General features: G+C 39.6%; 1 protein-coding gene across 2 annotated transcripts in view; it reads left to right on the plus strand.

Annotated features, from left to right (window-relative positions):
- TCF7 (transcription factor 7) overlaps positions 1-25,551 on the plus strand; it is a 138,737-nt gene that overhangs the window by 103,034 nt on the left and 10,152 nt on the right. For both annotated transcript variants that reach the window (XM_088133746.1, XM_088133747.1), the window contains exons 6-10: positions 1,451-1,537; positions 4,623-4,733; positions 6,992-7,154; positions 9,059-9,166; positions 22,240-22,332. In XM_088133746.1, coding sequence (XP_087989872.1) covers positions 1,451-1,537; positions 4,623-4,733; positions 6,992-7,154; positions 9,059-9,166; positions 22,240-22,332 — 562 coding nt within the window. The remainder of the gene's footprint in view (positions 1-1,450; positions 1,538-4,622; positions 4,734-6,991; positions 7,155-9,058; positions 9,167-22,239; positions 22,333-25,551) is intronic.

Consider the following 25,551-nt stretch of genomic DNA (forward strand, 5'->3'; position numbering starts at 1 on the left):
TCCAACCTGGAGGGTCCTATCATCTCACGCTCAGTCTAAACACTTCAGGCATGTCCATGTAATTTTCTAGGCTAGTTTTCAGGTTTAATTTTGGAGTTCCTTTTCCTAGGGTTGGTTTCTCTCATGCATTCACTGTTCCACCGGCTCTTTCCCCTTCTTACATTTATCTTTTTCCTTTTGACCCTAACCATGAGTTTCCACCAGCATTGCTATCCTAGATTGTATTTTGGATTAAGACAAGACAAGAGTAGGCAATTTCCACCCAGGAGGAAGGCTGCAAATGTGGTCAGTTCAAAATTCCTGAAAGCTAATGAGTAATTATAGCAGGCACTGATATTTTCTCAGAATTTTGCAATCTGATCCACTGCTTATCTTTGCTCAGTGTAGGTTATTACAAGCCATTATCTGTTTAACAAGAGTGGAAAGAGTATTAATCATATATACTTACATTTTTTATGCAGAGGCTTACATAAACAAGAATATACCACATTGTCCTAGAGTCAGTTGAATCCTGCAGAAGCATTCCCAGTCCAGTCCTCTGATCACTTGCCACTTCATGTTTCCTTGTGATGTAATGCTTAGTTATTTTTGCCAGCTCTATTAGCCCACACACAAGTCTTGGCTAATAACCAAAAATGAATGTATTTGTTTGTCGTTTTGCTAACAGCACATTGGGATTGTGCTTGGTTTTGGATTTTTTTGGTTTTTTTTAGCTATGCAATAAAAAAAAATGAAATTTCAGCCCTTTTATGAAAAGAAAAAAAATCAGCATGTACAAGGCTAAACAATGTCCTTTACTGTTGAAATGTAATCTACTGTAACCTTTTGGAGTATGGTCAGAGCAGTTTCTAAGAGTAATTTATGTAAGAGAACAAGTGATACGGCTGGTGTCATTTTGGACTGACCCAAGAGTATCAACTAAGAAATGGTTTTGTGTTTATGTCACATAGGATTTGAAACTTTGTTCTTTAGACCTAGACCCCTAAAAGTACTGCAAAGAAGATATGTGCATAGATGATAGAGATGTTTGTCTGGATTCTAGGGGCATTCATTTTGCATTGCTTTGTTTGCACCCAAATGACTTGACTGGATGAATCCCTTGATGCATGGGAGAAGGGTTACGTCAAAAGTCTCTACCCGATTGTGCAGCTCAATCAGGATTGAAAGCCTACTTCTCTACCCATGTTTCAAAGATAATCATATAGTCATTACAGGTAGGCTTTTAAGCATTGTTGGTGGAACTTCAGGGAAAACTTGAGACTCTTCTCTAGACAAAATTTATGTCTCCATTTAGACAAAAACCAATGAATAATAAAAAGTTCACCTTTCCCCAACATACAAGTTCCCAACTTTAGCCAGCTATGAGTCCAGACAAAAAAGAAAAACAAAAGTATGCAGGAAAAGTGACATGGGTGTAGATGCTTTATAGCCTCTTTCTTCCTGCTCCCAGGCAGAGCCAGCCTGTCTGCCCTTTCCAGTCATGTGGACTTAGACAGCCCTATACGTCGGCGCTCTCGGCTGGGGCTACTTTCTCCAGGTAAGTATAAGCTGCCTAAGCCAGGACATGTTGCTCTGCTTCTTTTGCAATTCAAGCCATGCAAGTGTGCAGTATTTAGGGTCTCAGATCCAGGTGGCAGCAACAGGGAAGGAGAATTTCTCTTATTTTAAACAGATGGACTTTTAAAACCAAATATAAATAAATAATTTAATGAACTTCCTAAGGGGAGAAGCACAGTTTGGTTGTGGTCAACAGTAGTAGGAGGGTAGAGAGAGAGAACCCTCACTGAGTTGTTATAAAGCCAAAGAATATGTCTCTTATTGTCATATATCTAGAAATGGAAAATAGTTTGAGGAGAGCTGAAAATACTCTGATGAGAGTCTTTACTGTCCAGAGTACATGCACATTTAAGCTCTCTCTCAAAATTGCTTCTGGTTATATTAGGTCTCCCTCCCCACCCCAGTTCTCTTTTCAGATTTTGAAGCAGTGCAAAATTTTGCAATGGCTATTTTCCAAGGACATCAGTAGAATGGCCATATGTGTCAATACTAGTTATTCCTCTTTCATACTGTTCTGGGTTCTCAAAAGACAAAATGAAGCAAAATCTTGTTGGCTACTATTCAAAATAAGATTGCCTATCTGGTGTAGCTTCAAGAACATAATGGACTTCCTTATAATTTTGTTCAATTAATAATCTTTAACAGAAGTAGAAATCAGGTGGAGAAGCTGGTACATTCAAGTTACCAGGTTCTTTTCCTTATCCGCTGCGTCACTTGAGCCCATTTTTGTTCTTGCTCAATGCACTTTTGCTCTGCTGAGTTATGGAGGAGCTACAGCTTTCTCCTTGTTCCACTAATATCCTGGTGGCCACCAGCTAGCACAAACTACCAGCTTTGCTTCATGGAGAGTGTGTGGCAGTTTACAACAGCTGAAGATTGTAGTGCAAGTATGCATGTGCCATCATACAAGCCAAATACCTAGGATATTTCTACTTCTCCAGCCACACCTGAGTAGTCTGCGGACTACTCATAGAAAACTTTTTAAAGTATGGCTTCAGAAGGAAAAAGAGATTTGCCCTTGGCTTTCTTGATCACCACAACAGAATCTGATCAATAGAAGCGAATATGTGTAGCTCAGGGTTGAACTGTGGAGTCCTTGGAGATCTGTGAGCTTGGTTGCTTTCTTGCAAACGTTTTGTTACCCGGCTAGGTAACATCTTCACATCAAGGAACTACCAGAGGAAAAAACAAAAGAAAACAAAACCCCCACCCCCACCAACACTGGCAGGGCAAGCCACTGTATATAAACAGAGCAAACCCCATTCCATTCTAGGACTGAAGATGTTACCTAACCGGGTAACGAAACATTTGCAAGAAAACAACCAAGCTCAGAGAACCCCAAAGACCCCACAGAATCTGATCAATTGGTATGGATTTGTTCCACTTATCCAAATGCTGGTTGTAAATTTTGGAGAGTTAATCGGAATGAATGCCAAATTTCTTTATCTTTATTTTTTCTGAGAAGGTCCAGCTGGGGTACACATTAGCCTATAGGCAATGTATGTGCAAGCAACACTCGTTGCATTCCTCCTTTGGCTTCTGCTTTGTGTTGTCCTAATAAGTCTCTTGATGAAGACATTCTGGGAGTTGTAATGGAGAAAGGCACATCATTATTTTTACTATTACAGTATTATTACCATTACCTTAATGTTTAGTCTGCCTCAGGCACCTGTGCCTGTCTAAGTATCTTAATATTTAAGATAAATGAATTACAGACCTCCTAGTTACCTGGTAGTTTCATTCTTCACCATAGCAGCATTCCCATTAACAGCAGAGAATGAGGCAGGGTTTTCAGACAAGAACGCACACCTTGACAGATAATGATCAAGCTTCAAGCTATGCCAGTAGATTAACATCAAGCATCATTTCTTTTTGTGCCAACAGAGCTAATGAACAGTTGGTTGTCTCCCATGGGCAAATCTGCTGTCTCAAGCTTTAGTCATGATGCTTAGTAAATTGACAGCATCTTTCTACAATGCTGAAAGTATTCTTCAGAAACGGTGAAGGGTGTGCAAACGATTAGTCTTTATGAACTGGTTTATGAACACCCCAACAGTGTGGTCCTCACTTTCTGATATCCCACTGTGTTCAGAATTACTGAAGAAAGGGAGAGAGCCATTCAGTATGATATATAGCACTAACACCACAGACTCAAATGCAGATCATAGGAAGTTAGACTGGCAAAGAATTGGTATATAAACCAAGTTTAGGTCCTAATCTAAAATGGGCTTCATCACCCAACAGCCTAGTTTCCTTGGCAAGAACAACATGCATAAAATAATTATTGTAAAGAACTCAAGCCAGAAAATCAACATAAATTTTTCCCACCCCCTTTTTATTTTTCTTAGAACTTAAACCTGAGGTACATGTATGGAACTGTTAAATACAGCTCTTTAATCAAACACCAAATTAAGTCTTGCAGTCTTTATTTAACTACAGGCACTGTAAGAAGAAAATACCAAATCGGAGTTGGCACTGCCTGACTCAGCATTGCCATAAGCTTCACCAAGAGCCGCGTCAAAGCATTCTTGGGTGTCCTTCATCCAGGAAGAATGCTTCCCTTACAGAATTTCAGGGTAACCAAAGATGATGGCAATAGTTGGGAGAGTGTCATTTGACACGTAACTTACACTGAATAATGGGTTTGTGCTAGTTTGCTCCAACAGTGAATGTAGGGAAACAGCAGCAACCTAGAGAGTGCCACCTAGTGAGCCAGACCTTTGTCTCACAATTGATTGAAGATCACATTTTATAGAAGTGCAGATTAGCATACGGTTGCCCTTGCTGCATTTCTCAGTCCTAATTCAGAATACAGCAGCTACAGAGTGAGTGCCTCAGCACCCATTGTGCAGTTCCAGAAGGCTTAGAAACCCAGGCCTCAATTTCTACTGTGGTGTGTATCTGCAATTGTCGACTTGCATGGAAGCCGGCAAACTCTGCTGTTAAACAAATATCCACACACGGATCTCTGAGACAGTTTGTCACTCTCTATATCTAGAAACAAGTCCAGGAGGTCTGTAATGCATTAGAAGTCCAGGCAGTAACAAATCTGTGTTATATTACAGGATTACACATCCATTGGTGCTTAGCTCTGGAATGCATGCACCAGGACTCCCACACCCAGGCATCACATCTCCATCTGGGAAACAAGAAATGGATCATTACGACCGAAGCATGTAAGTAGCCAAGAATTGGGATGAAGACCTATAGGTACAGGTCCATTTATTTATATATTAAATTTCTATATCTTCAAGATTCACAGCCCTTACAGCAACATATTAAGAGACAATAAACTTTCCACAAGAAAATAAAAGTAATACAATGCACCACGAAGACAGAACTATGATTACAGGTAGTCCTTGAGTTATGACCATTTGTTCAGCGACCATTGGAAGTTACAGTGGTGCTGAACAAATAGTACTTTCACCTGGTCCCCAAAGTTATGGCTTTGGCAAAGTTATTGCAGCACCCCTGCAGTCACATGATCTACATTTGGGCACTTGGCAGCCTGCCCACACTTACAACCGCAAGGGCATTTCAACTCCCCCCACCTGCCTATTCCCCCACCCCATCTCTGCCCTTTTGGCCACCCTACACAGTGGTACTCTTCAGCAGCAGCAGTGGCAGCACTGGGGCTGAAGTAGAGGCCTGGGGTCTGCAAGCAGTCTCAGCTGGCTGCTTGGACCCCTGGGCCTCTACTTCAGTCTCAGTGCCACTGCTGCCAAGGAGTGCCATGTCCAGCCACCCCAGTGCCACAGTCCAAAGCTCCAGCCACTCCTGCCACCCTGCACTCCGCAGGCCCTACCATGTCCAGCTGGCCTTCACTGTCTTCCTCCCCCTGCTGACAAGGTGTGCCCGGCCTGGTCCTATGCGAGGCAGCTGCTGGCCACACCAGGACTTCTTCCCAAGGCTGCTCATGCCATTCTCCAATTTTTTTTATTTTTTTATTTATTTTATTTTATTTTAGATATTTATCCCGCCTTTATTATTTTTTATAAATAACTCAAGACAGTGAACATACATAATCCTCCTTCCTCCTCCTATTTTCCCCACAACAACCTTGTGAGGTGAGTTGGGCTGAGAGAGAGTGACTGGCCCAGTCACCCAGCCGGCTTTCATGCCTAAGGCGGGACTAGAACTCACAGTCTCCTGGTTTCTAGACCAGCACCTTGACCAATAGCGCATGTTGTTCTTGCAATGCTGCGGAAGGCCTCAAAAGTTTTCCGAAGGCTTTCCGAAGCATCACAAGAATGGCGTGAGCGGCTTCGAGAAGAAGGGCTGGAGCGGCCAGCAGCTGCCTTGTGCAGGGCTGGGCCAGGCACGCCTCTTCAGCAGTGGGAGGAAGATGGTGAAGGTCAGCTGGGGGCAGCAGGGCCAGTGAATGCAGGGCAGCAAGGCCAGCAGAGGCAGTGGACTGTAAGGTGGTCAAAAGGGCAGAGATGAGGGAGAGATAGGTGGGGGGGAGTTGAAGAGGAGGCAGTCCCATACCTTACCAAGGCTCAGGGCTGGAGGGGCCAAGCTGGGAGTGGCTTGGATCCAGGTGGTCCTCACCTAACAACTGGTGGGATTCTGTTAATAATGGCAACGGGGAGTGCTGGGATTGCTGTTGCTAAACAATGCGGTCATGTGACATCACGCTTTACAGCCACATTGCTTAGCAATGGAAATTCCAGTCCCAATTACCATCGTAACTTGAGGACTACCTGTAACTAATAACTAATAATAAGTAATACCCAAATAGTGACAGCAAACAAGCACTCCATAAAGGCCTTCCAGTTTCAGTCTTTAAAAGCCTCTGGAAAGACATTACAGAAGGGGGCAGCCATGACAGAAATGCAGTGCTTTCTAACCTCAGCCACCCTCACTTCACAGAAATGGGTTATTATAAACTGCTTCTCCTAGGGGAACCTCCTCAGATGGGATGAATCTGGAAGGAGTAGGCGGTCTAATAGGTTCTCCTGGTATGCTTCCTACCAGTTCCTTCTCTTGGAAGAACTGCTGCTGCTTCTCATTTGCAAACCAGTATCCACAAGGCTCCTTTTCAGGGTCCCATCTGGAAGATTGCATGTCACCCTTCTGCTGATTATTCATCAGGCATACCCATGCACACATCTGTTGTAGCAGTTCAGATAGAAATCTTCAGTTCTTCCAGAGTAATAAATGTGGTGGTTGTTACCTGAATATTTAATATGTCAGATTAACAGACCAAATTGATTGAATTGGATCAGTAGGGCCATATATTCTAAAATTATATCTCCAGCTAACCCCTTGAAGTTAGCTACTACTAGAAAAGATACTTTGCTGTTTTTATGTTGAAATTGTTTAAATCTAATCTTTGGCTCATCGGTTTCAATCCTTTCCTGGTTTTCTAAGGGGTTATCATGCTGCCGTGAGACCCTGTATTATCAACTGTTTCTTTTCTATTTCATATAAGGAAATCACAGTCAGAACCAAAGAGAGAAAAGGAAGCTAAGAAGCCTACCATCAAGAAGCCTTTGAATGCTTTTATGTTGTACATGAAAGAAATGCGGGCAAAGGTCATTGCTGAATGCACCTTGAAGGAAAGTGCTGCGATCAACCAGATTTTAGGGAGGCGGGTAAGAGCACAAGTGGACTGTCTTATTCTGATGAATATATACTGTAGGCATTAGGAAAGGTTTGTGATGAATGAGTTGTTCAGTGCTTTCAGAAATTGTGGACTTTAGTTTCAGCCAAGTTATTGCTCCATTAGATTGGGAAAGATTATAGAACACAGGCTGGAGAAAGGCTTTGGAAATTATTCTCCTTGTGTGGTAGCTGTATAGAGGCCTGGCTAATATGCAGTCTACAGTATATGAACAGACATTTTCAGAGCTGAGATCTCCGTGGTTTTGCTGCGCCTTCTCCATATTTAGACTTCACTGGTCTCTGAATCTCTTTCAGTGCATTTGGACGCGCTTTGGAAATGTATTCTAACAAAATTTATAATAAAACTTCTTCACTGCTGCAGAAGGGATTGCTTAAGAAAATCCATCAACCCCCAAATGTTTCTCTTCCTTTTTCCAATTTATTTTAGGAGGATTGTATAAAAGTCCTTGTATCATCTGATGATGAGTTACATTTCATTATCTGGGACTTTCAAAAGATGCCAGGAATTTTAAATTGCAGAATTTATCATTTGTAGATCACTTTCAACTTCTAAAATGTTTTTCACTCCACAAGGTACAGGTCCACATAACACTGTAAGGCAGGTACCAAATATTCTCATTTTTTTTATGGATGGGGATATAACATGAGAAATAATCTACCAAAGGCTGCTCAATTAATTTATTATAACTGAAGAAGCTTTTTCATTTTGAATTTCAGTGATCCAAGACTGGTGATCTCTCTAATCTCCTGTTTTGTCTGTTGAGCATGTAACTTCCTTTTTCTCATCTAGGCATAAACTAGTTAGGTACATGACTTTCAATTTAATCCCAAGAATTCCACATTCTGATCTTGATTTTAGATTTAAACAGTAAAAAACTTAAAATGGATATATTTTTGTTTAAAAAAAAGTTAAACACAAGTTGTTGGTGAATTCACTGTCAGAATCTCTCTTTTCCCAAATTTTGGGTTTTTTGAACAACGTGCAGGAATCCAGTTTACGTACACAATAAGAAAAAATAGAATTCTCTTTATTTAATAAACTCTTGCTGTTGCTTCCTGCACACAGAAGTTCATTCTGCATAAAAACTGATAAGTACAGGCATATGCAAATGGACGACAATGACTGAATTAGTAATTAGTGATTTGGGGATTTGAGAAACTAAGAAATTCTAAAAGAAAATTGCTATTTCTGCATCTTTTATTTCATGTTCTAGTACGGAAAATGTGTAGGTGGAAGGGGGAAGTGGAGCATTACCTTATCACAAGACTTGGTATACTGTCACTGTATTGTTGCTGAGCGACAGTTCCCAGAATCCTTCCTGCTAGCCATTCTTTAGAGTCGCAGCTGCGAGACTATAAATCAAAATAATTAATAAACAAACAAATTTCTAGGAGTTGTAGTTCGGCAACATCTTCAGTGTCACAGATTCCTCATTCTGCTCTGTTATGTGAAAGGTTCTTTTAAAATACAAATGTATTATTTTCCAGATCCTTCCTGTATAAAGATGTGTCTCTTTCATGTGTTTATCAAGATCAGATGCGTGCAACAGATTGTTTCCAAATACCATGTGTAAAGTTAAGGATTGGATAGGCCAGTATCTTTGTTAATATGTTACTCTTCCTCCTGCTCACCTTGCATCTATAGAATAAATAAGATGGTGAGAGAATTAAGATTTCTGGAAATGTTTTAGATCTTGCTTAAGAATGTGGCTGGTTGCTGCTGATGGGAGCTGTAGTCTACCAACACCTGGAAAACCAGTTTCCTTTCCTGATAATTGGGGCTCTGGTACTTTTCTGATCTGGGTGTGAGAGCACTTGTAGGCTCTTTGGGAGTTCATTTTTTTAATATATATATTATATGGTTCCTTTTCAGTGGCATGCATTATCACGGGAGGAGCAAGCCAAGTATTATGAACTGGCCCGCAAGGAAAGGCAGCTTCACATGCAGCTGTATCCTGGCTGGTCTGCAAGAGATAACTATGTGAGTATTTGGGATCTGTGGTGGTGGCAGAGTTTGTCTAGGACATTAGCTGTTTTTGCTTTTTAAATCATCTCAGACTTCTTCATCTTTGCCAGTAATTGCTTTCAGTTATCTGTCTTAGTAGGTGATGCCAGCCCAGTGGGAGACTACATCGAGGGTTGCTTTCCAAAGCTTTAGGGTTAGCTGGATCATCTGAATGTCACATAAAGGTCGCTGCCAACTGATAGAGGAAGGTCAACAAGTATTGACGGCAAGAGTGTTTTATTTTGCATTTCACCCTGAAAACTTTCTGAGCTTAAAGCTGAAAAGAACTTTTCTAGGTTCAATGGGATTCTCTTTTCTGCTACTTTCGCACAATGTATTGCAAGCCATAACTCACACACTCACAAATTCCTAGTTTCAAATTAATCCTTTGCAACAAGGGATGGGGGGAGAAAATTAGAACAGAAAGAATTGACAGCACTGTCCAAGTACTGGAAGCAGTAGAGAAACTAATTTCCTAGAAAGTTCTTTCTTTGGAAACCACTGAGCTTAGGATGTGAATTCAATAGGTCATTATATGCCAGAATATTAAGAGTAGATTAAACCCTGCATTGCTATAACTGCCCTTCGGTCATTTGTTTCAGCAGGATCTTGTACAATTAACTTCAGTCCAACTCAAAAAGATGTTCAATGTATCTAATGCCACTCTCTCTGTTTACCATGAGAGTGGATGACTGTGTTGGTCCACAATTGTTCTGATTGGGCCACAGGCTGACATATTGAAGGAGTATTCTAAAGTGTGTTGAGTATTCACAGTTGAGGGTTTTACAAATCTATGCTTTTTCATAGGTTTCTATTTTGCACACTTCATTTTCTTTGCTATTTCAAGTTTGTCATTTATTTATTTTGCCAATGTATGTCATAGCCTGCTGAACCTTATCTTTTCCCCCACTTTCTCAAAGTGGTATTTTGGGCCTATTCTCTTAAACTTCTTCCTGCTGGGATCTATTATTTCAACTTTCAATATTTGTTTTCAGTTCTAAAAAGAAGACTGTAAGCTTTTTTTTCTTTGCATACATTTTGCATACTTTTCTCTTTTTTATACAGTATTTTGACTGGATTGTAATTATTTCTGACTGGGTACCTCAGATTACCTAAAACAGAGCTATTGCTCTTCTCTACACATCCTTCATTTTCTTTCACTTTTTATTCTCCATTCTATCCACAGACAGAATATATAAAATGTAAAACTCCTTCCTTTCTCAAATTTACAATGTTGCTATTTCCAACTTTTGAATGCTGATAACATTCTTTTTTGATACTTCCTTTCTTCTTACCCTCCTTGATTCCTGCCAGCCCCTTGGCTTTCACTTATTTCATTCTTATCTCTATCTTATTTTTTCTTACTTTTAGTTTTAGTACCAATATTGTTTTGTTTTCTGTATGTTGTCTCATAGTATATATTTTCTTCCCTGGACTTTCTTCCTCAACAAATCCATATACCTCTTTTTTTAAGAACAAATCATTCAGATTTTAGCTCCTCATCTGTCTTCTCCATTTGCCATCTTGTAGCTTCCACTCTGTAAGAACTATTTGTTACTCTTTGCGTTGACCTCCACTTAGTGCTTCTATGTTATGCCCCTTTCTCTTTGCCTGGATCTCATGGTTCCCACGGGATCTGCATCTCCCCATGCTTACCTTTGTTTACCTGGTGCTCAGAAATCTATTTCTTCTCCTGAGCACTTAACCTCTGATCTCTGCTGCCTTTTTTCATTCTCCATCTTCTCCATGTCCCTGTTTTCTTTATTGAGCGTGATGCTTTATGAATGTATTCATAAGTACATATTCACAAAACATTCTGCTATGAAATGTTCCAATCTCAAAACAGTTTTTTTTCCCCAAGTGTTCTAACCTCATTATGTGCCGTTCTGAGTATTCAGGAAGTATCCAACCTTGCAATGGGCTATTCCAAAAAGTGATCTCATTTCTCCATGGGTCATTTTCAGTTTAGATAATATCTGAAATACTTGGAGCCCTCTCTTTCACAGTCAAAACATTCCATTCCAAAATGTTTTGTGAATATATATTTATGAACAGTCAAAATAAATGGTATTATCATTGTCATTATTATTCAGTGCTCCCTTAGCTTAAATAGAATCGGATATGAAACTGACAAATTTCGCCTGCCAATATTCCCTTGAGAGTATTGAAAATAAGTGAGTGACAATAAAGGCTAGACCCTTTATTGGAGCTAGGCAAGTGCTCAGGTATGACACCTGACTAAGATACCTAGTTCTTGTGATAAAAATAAACAATTGCTGTAAGGTACTTCTCCACACAATATAATGTCATGCCTTGAAATTGAATAAGGATTTAATTTAAAGTTTTGAAGATCTCTATTTATTAACTTGTTGCTCTCATCAAGAAACAATTTACTTTCTCCACATGCTCACAGTGTAATGTAGGTAAAAAAACAACAACCAGTCAGATAATAGGAAGAGGAATTATTTCCTTTAAATTTATATGAGCTTGAATTAGATTTATGGTCTAATTCAAACTCATAAAAAAGATCAAGGAAAATTTACAGTGGAGAAAAGGAGAAAGGCTTTGCTAGTATTCTCAAAGTTAATAATAATCTCACTGAAATTGATGTTTCAATTTTTAATTATTGGTGTAAATGAACATGTTGGATCTTTCTCTCTCAATGACATGATTTATCTTATCCTTTTTGTGTGTGATTATTATAACTGCATTCAGCCAGTTTAATACTGCCAGATCTAAATTGATTTTGGTTCAGAGAAATGTGGTCCAGCCTTTCATGATCAGGTACCCTTGAAATGCTTTGCACATCATCCACAGCCATGTGGGAATGATGAGAATTGCTATCCAGCTAATTTGATGGATACCAGGATGTGCAAGGCTGATACTGAGCACTACATTTGTCTTGCATTCATATCAACTCCATAATTTATATTTCCCTGTAGCCAATTGAAGCTTTTTAATATGAATCAGCAATACAGTGGTCCTTTAGTCTTCAAGTTATGTTTTGATTTTTCTGCTGTCCAGTTAAGAGGAAGCCATTTAGCCAAAAAGACATGGAACTGTACATCAGTTTCATAGATTTTTGGAGAAGAAGACTTCAACTTTTACAGTAATGCTTATTATTTCTACCATTCCTGTCTATTTGTTTACATCTCAAATTTCATGGAGTTGCAAACTACTACATGTTCATCTTTGGAAATTTGCTCCTTGACTATAATGTTTCCTGTTCAAAGCTCGGTGCAAAAATGCAGTATGCATTTTTACTTTTTAAAGGAATATTGGTGGGTCCCCATAGAAAACACACTGATTCTAAGGAGGAGCAAGAGATGCTGCCAGCTTTCTAACAGATAATGTCCAAACCTCTTTTCACTAGGGACAATTCCTTGGTTAGTACTCATTTCAAATAACAGCTGCTTTCATTTTCCAAAACTATTGATATTATAAGAGAACTCAGTAAGCATCTGTTTTGAGCATTCTAGCATTTTATAACTCCAAAATGAAAAAAGAAAAAAAACATGGAAGCTTGCTTGCAGGTATATATGCAGCTAGGTGGCAGCACCCAGCCAATTTTGTCTGCTCTTGAATAGATTTACAGGATTGGAATTCAGTTGTGCTTGGATAAAAAGGAAAGGAAAGTCCAGGGCTGTCAAGTTAGACTAGGAAGTTGAAAAATCATGCTAGTACAAAGCAGTGGCAAACACCTGCCAAGAAAACTACATGACCTTAGTCACAGAGAAGTTGGATTCAAAGGATACAGGTAGCCCTCGCTTAGCAACCGCAATTGGGACTGGCAACTTCGTCGTTAAGCAATGCAGTAGTTAAGCGAGACATCACGTGACTCCAACAGACTTCTGACCTCACTTCCACCACAGTCGTTAAGTGAATCACCCGTGGTTTTTAAGCAAGACATCACATGACCCCAACTTACAATTTTACTCCCAGCTTCCCCATTGGCTCTGCTTGTCGAAAGCTGGCTGTAAAGTGTACAAATGGCAATTGCATGACCGCAGGATGCTGCAACAGTCGTAAACGCCTAGCAGTTGCAAACTGCCCAAATCTCAATCATGAGACTGCAGAGATGCTGCGATGGTCATAAGTTCAAGGACCGGTTGTAAAGCTTTTTCAGCGCTGTCGTAACTTCAAACAGTCACTAAACAGGGCAGTTGTTAAGCGAGGATACCTGTACTTTTCTTTATGCAGGTCTATGGAAGATTTAGATCTAGGCTAATAACTTCCATTGCATTTGAGGATGAACACTGTAGGGAAAATAGTCTGCAGAAATCTGGTTACATCTTGTCGTGATCCATCAGCTTGTATGAATAGTGCAAAATGGATTTCTTTGCAGTATAATGCACTTGTGGATACTTCATAACAATTCAATAAACAAAAAATGGAAAAGCAGCAACAGAAAGAAGACTCATATCTGGATATAGCTGCACTTGATCTCATGCATGAAATGTGACAAAGAAAGAAAATTAAAGGAATATTCAGTGATAGTTAAGCTACACCAAGCTTCTTTAAATTTGATGGTGCCTTCTCTGATGCTTGCCTTAGCAGGTTGTAGCACTTGTGACTTTGGCTGATCTCAGAAGCTAAGTATGGTCAGCCCTGGATAGTACTTGGAAGAATTCCAGTAAAGAATTCCAAGGTTGTTGACTAGGCTGGGAATTTGAAAAAACCAGAAAACAGTAGCAAAACATTTCCATAGCACTGCTAAGAAGACTGCATGGATGGCAAGTTCAGTTTAAGGATGTATACTTTTATTTACCTACATCTCTATTCCCTCTGCATGGGATCTTGCAAAAGAACCTGAAACTTGGGAATTGAGGATTTTGCCTGAATGAACCAGCACCAATAAACTCCCTAAAACTCTCCAGCTCTCAGATGGAAGATGGAAGGCCCAGATGATAAATTCCTTAGCTTCAGTCTGGGATTTTATGGCTAAATGTAAAAGAAGGATCCTGCACATTACACCTCCAGTTCTTTTGGGATCTTTCCTTTAAATTTTCCCTCACTTCTCTACTCACTAATCTATTTGCTTAAAGAGTCCATTTTTTTTTTCAGAGGGGAAGACAGTCATTGGACACTGGTAGGGTAGAGATCATGAATGCAGTCCCAGGAAAAGCACACAAGTGTAGGCAGGCAAATGTCCATTTTAAGTATCTCAAAGGACAGCAGTACCTAATGTCATGCTTTTAGGGTCAGTTAACTATCATAGGACAAATAGTGATGTTGTGGTTAATATGTCAGACTCTGATGGGAACACCTAGGTTTATATGCATGATGGTTACTAGATGAAATTGTCTGCTACTGAAATGGATCCAGAGGGTTTATTCTTTGGCTGGAATTAATGGTGATGGCAGGAAAGAGAGACTCTTTTTACCTACTCACTTTCCTCTGTAATCCACAGCACTACTATCCTTTACCATTTCAGAGAACCAACCCTTAGGAATAATTTTATAAAGAACACAGGAAGGTGTGGAGAATCCTACTGAGCTAGAGGAAAATCTCAGTTGGATCATAAAACATCCACTAACAGAAAGAACATTTCCGTCCACTATAATTTTTATTTTAGATCTAGCCTACTGTTTAAACCTAGTTAAAAACAAGAGGTTTGTTGTCAAGCTAACTCTGTTTTCCAGTCTCTGTTTCCCCTCTATCCACAAGAATGCAAAGAAAAAATGCTGTGGCAAATTATGTTATTCCTCTTGTGAAATTAGTTCAAGAATAGAACTCTTACTTTACTGGTGTGCAAGGAAAACCAAGATTTGCTAATGAGTGTGCACTCAACAGAGTTTCAGCTAATCTTAATATGCTGAGAGGTGTGAATGCATGCTAGCCTATTCTTAAAACTCATTTGACCCTTTCCCTACTTGCATCTTTCCACAATAGAAACATTTCCTGGGGACTTTTTTTTACTCTGCTGTGTCCTCAAAATGTTGCCTTCATTTAGTCCAGAGCCCATGCCTGGGACAGCCTTAAGTTGTGATTAGCTATACTGATGTTAAAGTAATGTTTTTTCCTGGTAGCTGACAATAATCAAAGGGAGTTTCAAGTAAGAAAAAGCTGCTGGCTCTTCTTTTTCTTTTTTCTTCTGGGAGGGAAGAGCAGGGCAGAACTCCTGGCTACCATGGAATGAATGAATGAATGAATGAATGAATGAATGAATGAATGAATGAATGAATGAATGAATTTATTTATTTATTTATTTATTTATTTATTTATTTATTATCAAACTTGTATGCTGCCCATCTCCCCCAACGGGTGACTCTGGGCAGCTCACAATAATAAAAAAGAAAAAAACACAAGTCTCTCCAACCATGGATAAAATCTATAAATAATTTAAAAACATATATTAAAAATGCCCTAAAACCTCCTATAATTTTTAGCCCTAAAAACCTGCAAGATGCTGGGGGGGGGGGGAGGACAAACTCCTCACCCCACCAGCCATCTCCACAGGTGCGGGCCCCCCTCTGGCCCCCAGGCCTTCTGGCAGAGCCAGGATTTAATCCCTTTCCTGAAGGCCACGAGGGAGGGGGCACACCGCACCTCAGGAGGCAGGATGTTCAGGAGCTGCAGCAGAAAAGGCTCTCTGCCTAGACCCCACCAATCGAAATTCCTTGACTGGTGGGGTCTGCAACCTGCCCCTTCTGCTGGACCGAGTGGGGCAGGCTGAAATGACTGGGGAGAGGCGGTTCCTCAGATAACAATTGCAGATCCCCCAGTTAGTGACCAGCTGATTGGTGTGCTGGGGAGCTCCACAGTAAAATGAGAAAACCAACTTTCTCACCAGCTTTGGAGAGAACCAGTTCTCCTATTCTGCTGGGCAGCCTACTCCCCCTACCAATCAGCTTCTGGCAGACTTGTTTTGAGAGTGGGTTTAGCACTGAAAACTAGCTTGCCAGAATGCTGATCAGCTAGAAGAGGGGGCTGCCTAGAAAAGCAGTACAGCCATTTTACTTTATATTTTACAGGGCAGCTGCCCAGTCACCCAGGATCAGCTGTCCAGGGAGTTCTAGGAGGTGGAAGGTTTTGACTCGTGGTGAAATCCTGATCTATCAGCCAAGCATAATAGGGCTGTAACTGGTAGATGGTTTCTTACTGGCTGATGATGCTCAGAAGGCAGGAGCAGCAAAGCAGTGGGCTTAACCAAGGAGCTCGTTGGTTTAACACCCTTTGCATATGCAGAATCAGAGTACCATCCTGTAGTGGCTAGACAGAAAGAGGCAGGACTGGGATCCCCAATGGGGACAACAGATTTTATGCAGGTGCTGATTTCTGCTTGCTCACATATGAGTGGAAGGCTAATTTACCCCTGGAGAAATGCCTTCAGTTTCATTCTCAGGCTCAAACTAAACTTTCCATTTGGGCAATTATCTGCAGGATCCTGTTTAAAAAAAAACAAAACCGCTATAGGAGTTTGAAATAGCTATAAGGCATGGGGAAGGGCTGTTAAACCATATCCTTACCTGACTTTGTTTAAAAATAATATTTTAAAAAGGTGCTTCGGTTGCTTTTCCAGCTTTTGGACCAAAACAGCTACAGTAGCAGGCAGGTAGCCGTTTGGAATGGTAAAAGAATGCACACTTGTGTGCGTGGTATTTTGCTCACACTCAGAATCTCACATGCCTGCTCTTCATTTTTAAAGCCTTTGGAGAGGCCAATAGCTGCTTTATCATATTAAATGTAGTTTGGCCACCACATTAACTTTTATACTTCTTTATTTACTACCCCATTCTACCAAGGCAGACGTCAGCCTGTCTTTCTCTGTGATCTAAGACACTTTAACTCAACTTTCCTTAATCTGGTGTTCCCCTGATAAGCTTGGACCACAACTTCCTGAATTTGGCTGATTTGCTGAATTCTGAGAGCCGAGTCCACCTCTTCCAGAGGGCACCCACTTTGGAAGGTTACAGAGAAAAACAGACAGGCCTCTGCCTCCATAGTATGGATTCAGAATAGTGGGTGGACTGACCACACCAGTCATGTAGTCATGTACTCAATGTAAAAGTGCTTATTAACATGACCAGCTGACTCATGATCATGCATGTCTTTCTCCCCTCTTGGCCAGAAATGCTTTTTATCACAGGATAGCAGGAAACCACTGCTGTGGGACTCTTTTGCCACCCACTCCAGAGTAAATGCAAAGCTCTCCCACTGAAAAGATGTAGCAAAAAAGAAGGAAGAGAAGGAAGTGGGTTTGGGGCAGCTTGTTGTCCTACAACTTGGTCAGGCAGGGCTTGAATGTACTGCCATGGGGAAGAGCTTTCTCCCAACCCTAAGATTCCAGGGAGATATATTTTAATATCTGCAGGTAAAGTACATTATCATGAGCAGCTCCAGCATCCTGAGCAGAAATCTACAGAGAAGACAGACAGTTTGCCCAGAAAGGGAGTGGAGGCAGGGGATATTGTAGTAAGTGTGATAGCAGAATTTGCAGAATTATGTTAATTAATTAACACATGGCATTTTGTTCTTAATTTGCCATGACTGCTATTTGCAGACACAAGAACAAACCATTTAGGCCATCATGTGTAACCCCTGCTTAGTTCAGGAATTCAAATTAAAGCATCCACAACTGATGGCTATCTAGCCTCCACTTGAAAACATCCAGCAAATGAGAATCAATCACCTCTCCTGGTAATTGGTTCCACTGTCAAAAGCTCTTCTTTGTAGGAAGTTTTTTTTTTTCCCTAACATATAATCAAAAGTTGCCTTCCTGTAAGTTTAATCTATTATTTTATGTCTTGTACTCTGGAATGAGAGAGAACAGATTCCGATCTTCTGTGTTAACGTAGTTTCAGATATTTGAAGAGTGCTATCTTATCCCCCTCCCTGTCATCTTTTCAAAAAACTAAATATATAATTCCCAGCTTTTTCAATCTTTCTTCATAGGGGTTAGTTTTTAGCCCTCAAATCATCCTTAATACCCTTCTCTATTTTTTTTTTTAATTTTTAAACAGAGAATTCAAGATGGAATCTGACCAAAGCAGATAGAATGCATCTATCACTTCTTATGATTTAGGCATCAGAATTCTGTTGATGCTAAAATTGCATTTGCCTTCATTGCAGCCATATTACAGACTGGCTTATACTCAGTTTGAAATCAACTATTATTCAAAGATCTTTTTCACAAGCACTATTACCAAGCCCTATTCTGTACTGTTTTTTTCTTTCCTAAGTGAAAAGTTTTGTATATATCTCTGTCTGATATCATTGTTATTTGCAGTCCATTTCTCCAATCCATCAATTTATTCTGCCTTTATTTCTGTCTTTAGTATTAGCTATTGCACTTAATTTTGTATCATCTTCAAATTGGATAGGCCTCTCCACTTCAAAATCAAAATTAATTAATTAATGAAAATATAGGGTGGATAGAGGATCCCAAACTGATCTTTGTGGCCCCCCACCTGAGACCTCTCTCCAATTTGATGACAAATTGTCGATGATGACGCTGTGAATATTATTTTCAAGCTAGCTGTATAAGCCACTTAATTGCCATGTCATCCAACCCACACTTACCTCTAATTTGCATGTCATGGGGTACTTTGTCAAAAGTTCTGTTGAAGTATAACTATAGTATTCCCATAGCCTATTAAGAAAGTTATCAGATAAAAAAATGAGATAAGAATCATCTGGCAAGATTTGTTCTTGATAAATCCCTACTGACCTCTGGTAATTATCACATTGTTTTCAAGGTGCTTATAGATCTGTCACTTTAGGATCTGCTCTAAAATCTTTCCAGGTACCGATGTCCTTCAGATTACATGATGTCAGCCTGACTGGTTTGTAGTTTGCTGGATCTTTTTCCAGTTTTTAAAAATAGGGATAGCATTTGCTTTCCTCTAGTCATCAGGCTCTTCACCAGTTCCCTAGGATTTCTCAAATATATAATGGTTAGACCAGACCATTGACTATTTCCTTCAATATTCTAGGATGCAATTCTTCTAGTCCTGCAGATTCAAACTCAAAGTTAAAAAAAATAATAATCCTGACCATATTCCTATGTATCTCAAACTTCAGTCCTCCTGCCCTCCACAATTCCTAAGCAGAACTTTTCGTTGGAGAAGACTGAATCAAAATAATAGTTCTACCTTTCTTTATGTGCCTTCTGAGCAACTGTCCTTTTTTCTTTTTCTGTTATTTGCAACATATCTTTAAAAAATCTTTTTTGTTATTCTTAACATCCTTCACTAATCTCAGCTCATTCTGACCTTTTGCTTTCCCAACACCAACTCTACTAGCCTGGGCTGCCTGTCTGTGCTCTTCCTTTGTGACCAGCCATCTTTCTATTTTCTGTATGTGTTCGTTTGTTTCAGTTCATCACTAAGATCCTTCTGTAGCCACATTAGCTTTGTTTGCTCTCCTCTCTTTTTGCACCTCATTACAATTATTTGCTTTTAATATCTCTTTCTTTAGGAACTCTCACCCCAATTGAGCTTCTTTTTTAATTAGTTTTTACTGTCATAGGATCTTATTTTTCATTTATTAAAACCTGTTTTTTTGAAGTCCAAGATACATAGTTGACTCCATTCAGTTTTCGTTTCCCTTAAAATCAAAAACTCCAGCATTCAGTGAAATTCCCTTTGTGTTCTTGCCAATTGATTAGCATTAAATCAATGATAGCTGACCTATGGTTTTTGTTCCTTTTGAACAAATAATGTCCTTGAATTGAGTTACCCATGAGGTCTTCATTATACCTATTAAATCATATTTGTCATTCTGTACTAAGAATTCAACTCTTTTTTATCTCCCATACTCTGAGCATTAGTGTATAGATAATGAAGACCCTAAATATAACGAGTCCAGGTTCTTTCTGATTTTTCTTTGAGTGGTATAGACGGCTCTTTTCAGCAACATATAATGCATTTCTCTGAGGTTCTTACTTGAGGGTTTCTATCTCCACTCCCTATAGGATTCAGTTTAAAGGCCACCTAGTGAACTTTGCCATGCTTTGGCCCAGCGTTTTTACTAGTGCTTGTGAGATGCAACCACTTCTGTGCCAGTAGTCTATCATCTAAATAAATCAGATAATAGTCCCAGAAACCAACTTTCTCCAGTTGACAGTACTTGCATAGTCATTCTTCTTTCCCTTTCTGATTCTCTTCCATGCACTTAAATGATGGATGAGAATACCAGGGTCTTAAGCTTTCTTCCAAGATTTTTCAGTCTATTATGATATGGATATAGCTTTTCTTTATGACATCACTTCCTCACATCTATCAACAGGAAGGAATAATTGTCATTAAAATTGATAAATCCTAGAAAATGTTCTGTCATACCCTTGAACCTTGTTCCTGGCAAATAGCAAACTTCATTAGTTGATGGATCTGATCAACATGTTTGTTTCAATTGTTGTAGGACTGAATAACCAATTACTACAACTCTTTGTCTTCTTACTGGGCATAGTTGCCTTCTATTTATCCTTTAGAGAGTCGTACCCTGTCTCACATTCTTTTTCATCTCTTTGAACACCCATAGTCTGAATCTGTAAGGGCCTGAATACTGTTTCTGAATTCTAGTGGGGCAGTATATCTTCATTTCTTGTTCTTGGTTTTTACTTTCATCCACTGGTGGTGTCTCTTCCTCTGTCCACCTTGTTGCAGAGCCTCCTTTCTTGAAGTGTGGCTATTTCAGCTCCAATTCCTTGACTTTTTCCTCAAGGCCTGCTATATGCTAGCATTTGTTGCAAATATATTCCAGGTTGTTTTCAGGAAGACAAACATACCACAAGCATTGCAGGTCACAATTGCAAACTCTTGTCTCTTGATCTTCAGGTTTTCTTCATAAATACCACAAGTAAAAATTCCTTGTTGTTGTTCCTTAGGCTCTCACATTAGTTAAGTATCCATGACTTAGAGGGAAAATTGGTTAGAGGCTCCCCCAAGACTCTCCAGGCAAACTAGCTTATTAATCTTGTACAACCTGCTATATTTCATTAAAAATGTTTCTGTGGATTTTTAAGGTTGATTAATTGCTATCAATTTTTTTTAATGTAAAGCATTATTAAATTACTCCAAATTAATCAAGTTATTTTGTGGGGAGAAGGGAAGGAATAACTAATAAGAAGGCATTACTACAAGAGAGATAGAGAGATAGAGATATTTCAGGTTAATTTTATAGTTTTAAAAAGTGGTGGAAGGGTTGGGCAATAGAAAATGTTTTGGGGAGGAAAATGCAACCCAATGGATATATTATTTATCTGAATTTCTGCAGCAGGAAGCAGAAGTAGTAGAAGCCTACTACCCCCTGAAAAAGGATCCTATTGTTACAACTTAATGCAATAGAGGAAATGGCTTCAGTATTTTCAACATTGGGGGGGGGGGGGGAGAAAAAACAGTCTTTATCATAGGAGGGTAGATTTTTAAAAAACAGAAATTTCTATCTCATAGTAATTGTTTTATGTTCTCATCTACTGAACAGAATTTTAGACCACAGTTCTGTGCCCATCTACATGGTATCAAACCTCAGCAGAGACTCAGTAAACTGACTTCTGAATAGACAAATATCAAATTGTATTTAAGGGTATTCATTAATAAATACTTGTAGTGAAAAATAAAAGTACAGCTCATCCACTGACCCAGAGAAGATGTGATTTTTCATCTTAAGTCCAAAGTTAAATTGTGAAAAAGTGTTTGAAACTTGCCTAAAATCAAATTGGTTGAAATAAAAAGGTTCAGATCAGAGAAAACAAATCAACTTTCACAGTATAGAATCCTACCCATTATTCTTTAAACAAGTAAGGCTTCATGTTCAGCATTCATACGCTGCATAGAATAAATGCCAGGTGACAAAAAGTAAAATGAGATCTACTTCTCACCCTTTCTCCTTCCAAGTTCGTTTGTTATTGTATTACTCAAAGTAATTACGATTTCAAGATATATTTCCAGCAGGAAGGGTTAACAAACAGTGATAGTGAATTTATTCTTTGCCTGGGATGTGGTGGTGGTGTCCTGCATACTTCCTGATGTGTTCATGTGCTTATTTGGTACAATTTTTTCCCTGCTCACCGGAGCTGCTGTTTTAACACTTTACCCCTTGCTCTTCAGTCTTCTTCAGGCTCTTCATCCCGCGATCACACACAGTTTAATTCAGGGCCCCTGGAATTCAGCAGCACTTCCTGGCCAGTTTCTGCAGCAAGGGTAAGAGAATTCTGCAGCAAATGTCATTCTGCATTATGGCAGTGAGAGTCTGGAACCATCTGCCGCTCATGCATCCACCTAACCCAGCGTTGGCTGCAGAATTCCAGGAGCCCTGAGCTTTTCCATGGCCATAGAATTGCTCATTGGCTGTGGAATTTCTTAATTTGGGGGGAACAATCAATAAGCTATATATGATTTTGCAGGTGGCTAACTTGTGTGTCAGTGGAACTGGGTGGACACTCTGTGCCAGCAGTTTCGTTTGTGAGATGAATATATCAGTCATGTTTAATCCAAACTTTGGAATCATGGCATATCTCCACTTCTCTATTTATATCCTTTTCTACATTGTCCTGAGAGGATATAAATAGAGGGACGCCATTTTGAATCCCCAAGGGCCTGTAAATATATTGATATAAATCATTTTGCTTGTTATCATACATTTTGGGGGGGTAGCTTAGGGAAAATGCCTGCCAAAGCATTGGAGATTTACAGATTGGACAACATAGGCAGCAAAAACAATGTACCTGTAACCAGGCTTTTCACATTACTCTTATATGTCATTGGACACGATTGAAGCTGGAAGCAAAGACCCAGAAATAAGAAAAAGCTGTTTGACATTCAATTTTCTAAGTGGCAAACACCTGCTTGTACCTACATACATAAACATACACAGAATGCAGCAAGGGATGGATTGTTGCACTGCACAAGAAATGGTAGTCTTTTTGAGGTGCAGTTGCATCTTTATTATTGTAAGAACTTCCCTTCTTGGCCAGATCAAGGGCCATTGAGTCCAGCAGCCTGTTCTCAAGAGCAGCTGGACAGATGCTTACAAGAAGCCCTCAAGCAGTAAAAGTAGCCTCTGCTGCTACTACCCAGCATTTGGGAGTTATCTGTGTTTATCATTCATATTGGTGTTGTGGTTAAGGCATCAGATTAGAAACTGGGAGACTGTGAGTTCTAGTCCTACCTTAGGCACAAAACTAGCAGGGTGACCTTGGGCCAATCACTCTCTCTGAGTCCTAGGAAGCAGGCAAGGGCAAACCACTTCTGAGAAATCTTGCCAAGAAAGCTGCAGGGACTTGTCTAGGCACTTGCCAGAAGTCAACACTAACCTCCAAAAAAGAATAAATACAGGCAAAAAAGAAATACAGTTGTGGGTCATCCAAAGCAACACTAGAGCTTACTTATTAACAATCAATGGTGGTTACTGGTGCATTTTAATCTCTTCTTTTTTATGGAATTCCTTCTCTTCCTGTCCTACCTTCATATATGTGATTGTTAATTTCCATAGCTTTCTGCCTCATCAAACAGGATAGAAAGCTGTAACATTAAATCTGAAACCAGAATAAATGGCCCTTCTGACATCAACAACACATTTATGGTGGTTGTTACTGGTTTTACTTTCATCTTCATAATCCAAACTGTCCATAAACAGAACAGTAGCAAAGTAAGAATTTTATGAGAGTTTTAATACTTCTCTTTTGGGAAAATGTTTCTTGTACTCTCTCACTGATAGCTGATACCCTCATGTGGAAGTAATGTTCTTGACATCTAAAAGGCTGGTTTTAGACTTTTCTTGGGCTACCTAGTGGTAGGACTAGAATTTTAGTTAGGAAATCAGTACTGGAAAGAAGTGAGATACAGCCTTGGTATGGTCCACTAGCTGCTTTTAACTATTCCTGCCATATGAAACCTTCAAATTTTTTTTATGAGTCCCAAACTACAAACCAAACTTCGCCTTTTAAACTGACCCGCCACTGGTTTTCCATTGCAAAACTTGGCTTGAATGGTATAATTTGCAGGATTCAGGTTTTGGGGAGACGGCTTCTTCTCTCCTTAATTCATTCCCTGCTCCTACTCCTCCCCTCCAGCATCCTGGATTGGTTGTTTCCCCATCCATACCACTAGGTAGAATCTCCAATGGTGTGAAAACTTGGAAAGCAAGGGACAAGGCAAAACCACTTGTAAGATGACATGGGGGGGCGGGGGGTTGAGAACTACTTTCCTCTATCCCTGATTGGCACAGAAGCAGCAGCAGCTGAACTTTAATGAAGTGTCTGATCTGTCATTGATCAAAATAAAGATATTTTATTTGAATGAAATGCAATCTGCTGGACACTTAGGGAGCACATCAAAAAACCCTGTGGGATAGTTACCATCTTCATGTGCCAGGATGTATGACACAAGCCTCTAAAAGACAACACACACACATTTGCACATTTTTTTAATATGGCACCTAAAAATACTACCACCTACTTTCCCCAAGATTACACATTTTCAGTGTTAGAAAGAAAGCCCAATTTTTAGGCCATGACTTGCCTGATGATTCTAAGCACAAGTGCCTTTCCAAATCAAGACCACTGGTTTGCAGTAAGAATGCTCAGTGTATATTTTGATTGTATTTCCATTGTACAGCTGAAATGTAGTTTTGTGTCACAATATAAGCATGGAGCTTGTCAGCAACAACCACCAACTTTGTGTTTTAATTGCGGGGTTTGGGAGTTTTGCAGCAACTTGGCCTCCTGATGCAAGCAAAATCAGTACTGCATGGGCAGAAGTGTGGGGAAAACACAATCTGGTTTGATTTTGTCTGCTTTCATCAGGGAAGTGGGTTTTTTGTGCCTAGTTAATGACAAACATATTTAAATGTTGTTTGAACTTAAAAATGGAACAGTCTTTGTTTTGTCCAAAACTGCAGTTGCATCTCTGGCAGTTAAACAAAGGCTATAGTCCTAAACATATTTTCTACAGAGTAAGTTAGACTCAGTGGGAGCTTCTTCTTAGCAAAATATACTTTAGACTGGGCTGCCCAAACCTGCAAGTGCTGAGTGTCTTTTAAGCTGCTGGAGGTTATAGATTTTATACTCAACAGAATTGAGGTTAACAGAGTTAAGACATTAGTATGTTGGCATGATACATATTAAATCACAAACAGGCCCTAGCTATAGGGCATATGTCGTTTTATTTGTGAGCTGATTTGAAATAGTTTTTGATTCTGGAGTTGAATATTTAAATTTTGAATTGTACTATTTTATTTTGTTATGCTGTACCATAAACTAAAATTTCTCCGCATCCCATTACCTCCCCGATTCTGCCTCTGGATTTTTAAAAATATATTTTCAATAGATAAGTATTTTGTTTCATTTGGGGAGAAGTTGTACACAAGATGCAGGTCAGCAGTGCCTGAGCGTGACTGCAAATGCAATCCTTCATCTATGC

Source organism: Python bivittatus, unplaced genomic scaffold (genome assembly GCF_059951505.1).
Source record: "Python bivittatus isolate LINGU-HERP-01145 unplaced genomic scaffold, Pbiv_v1 ctg000080_np1212, whole genome shotgun sequence".
Taxonomy (NCBI): domain Eukaryota; kingdom Metazoa; phylum Chordata; class Lepidosauria; order Squamata; family Pythonidae; genus Python; species Python bivittatus.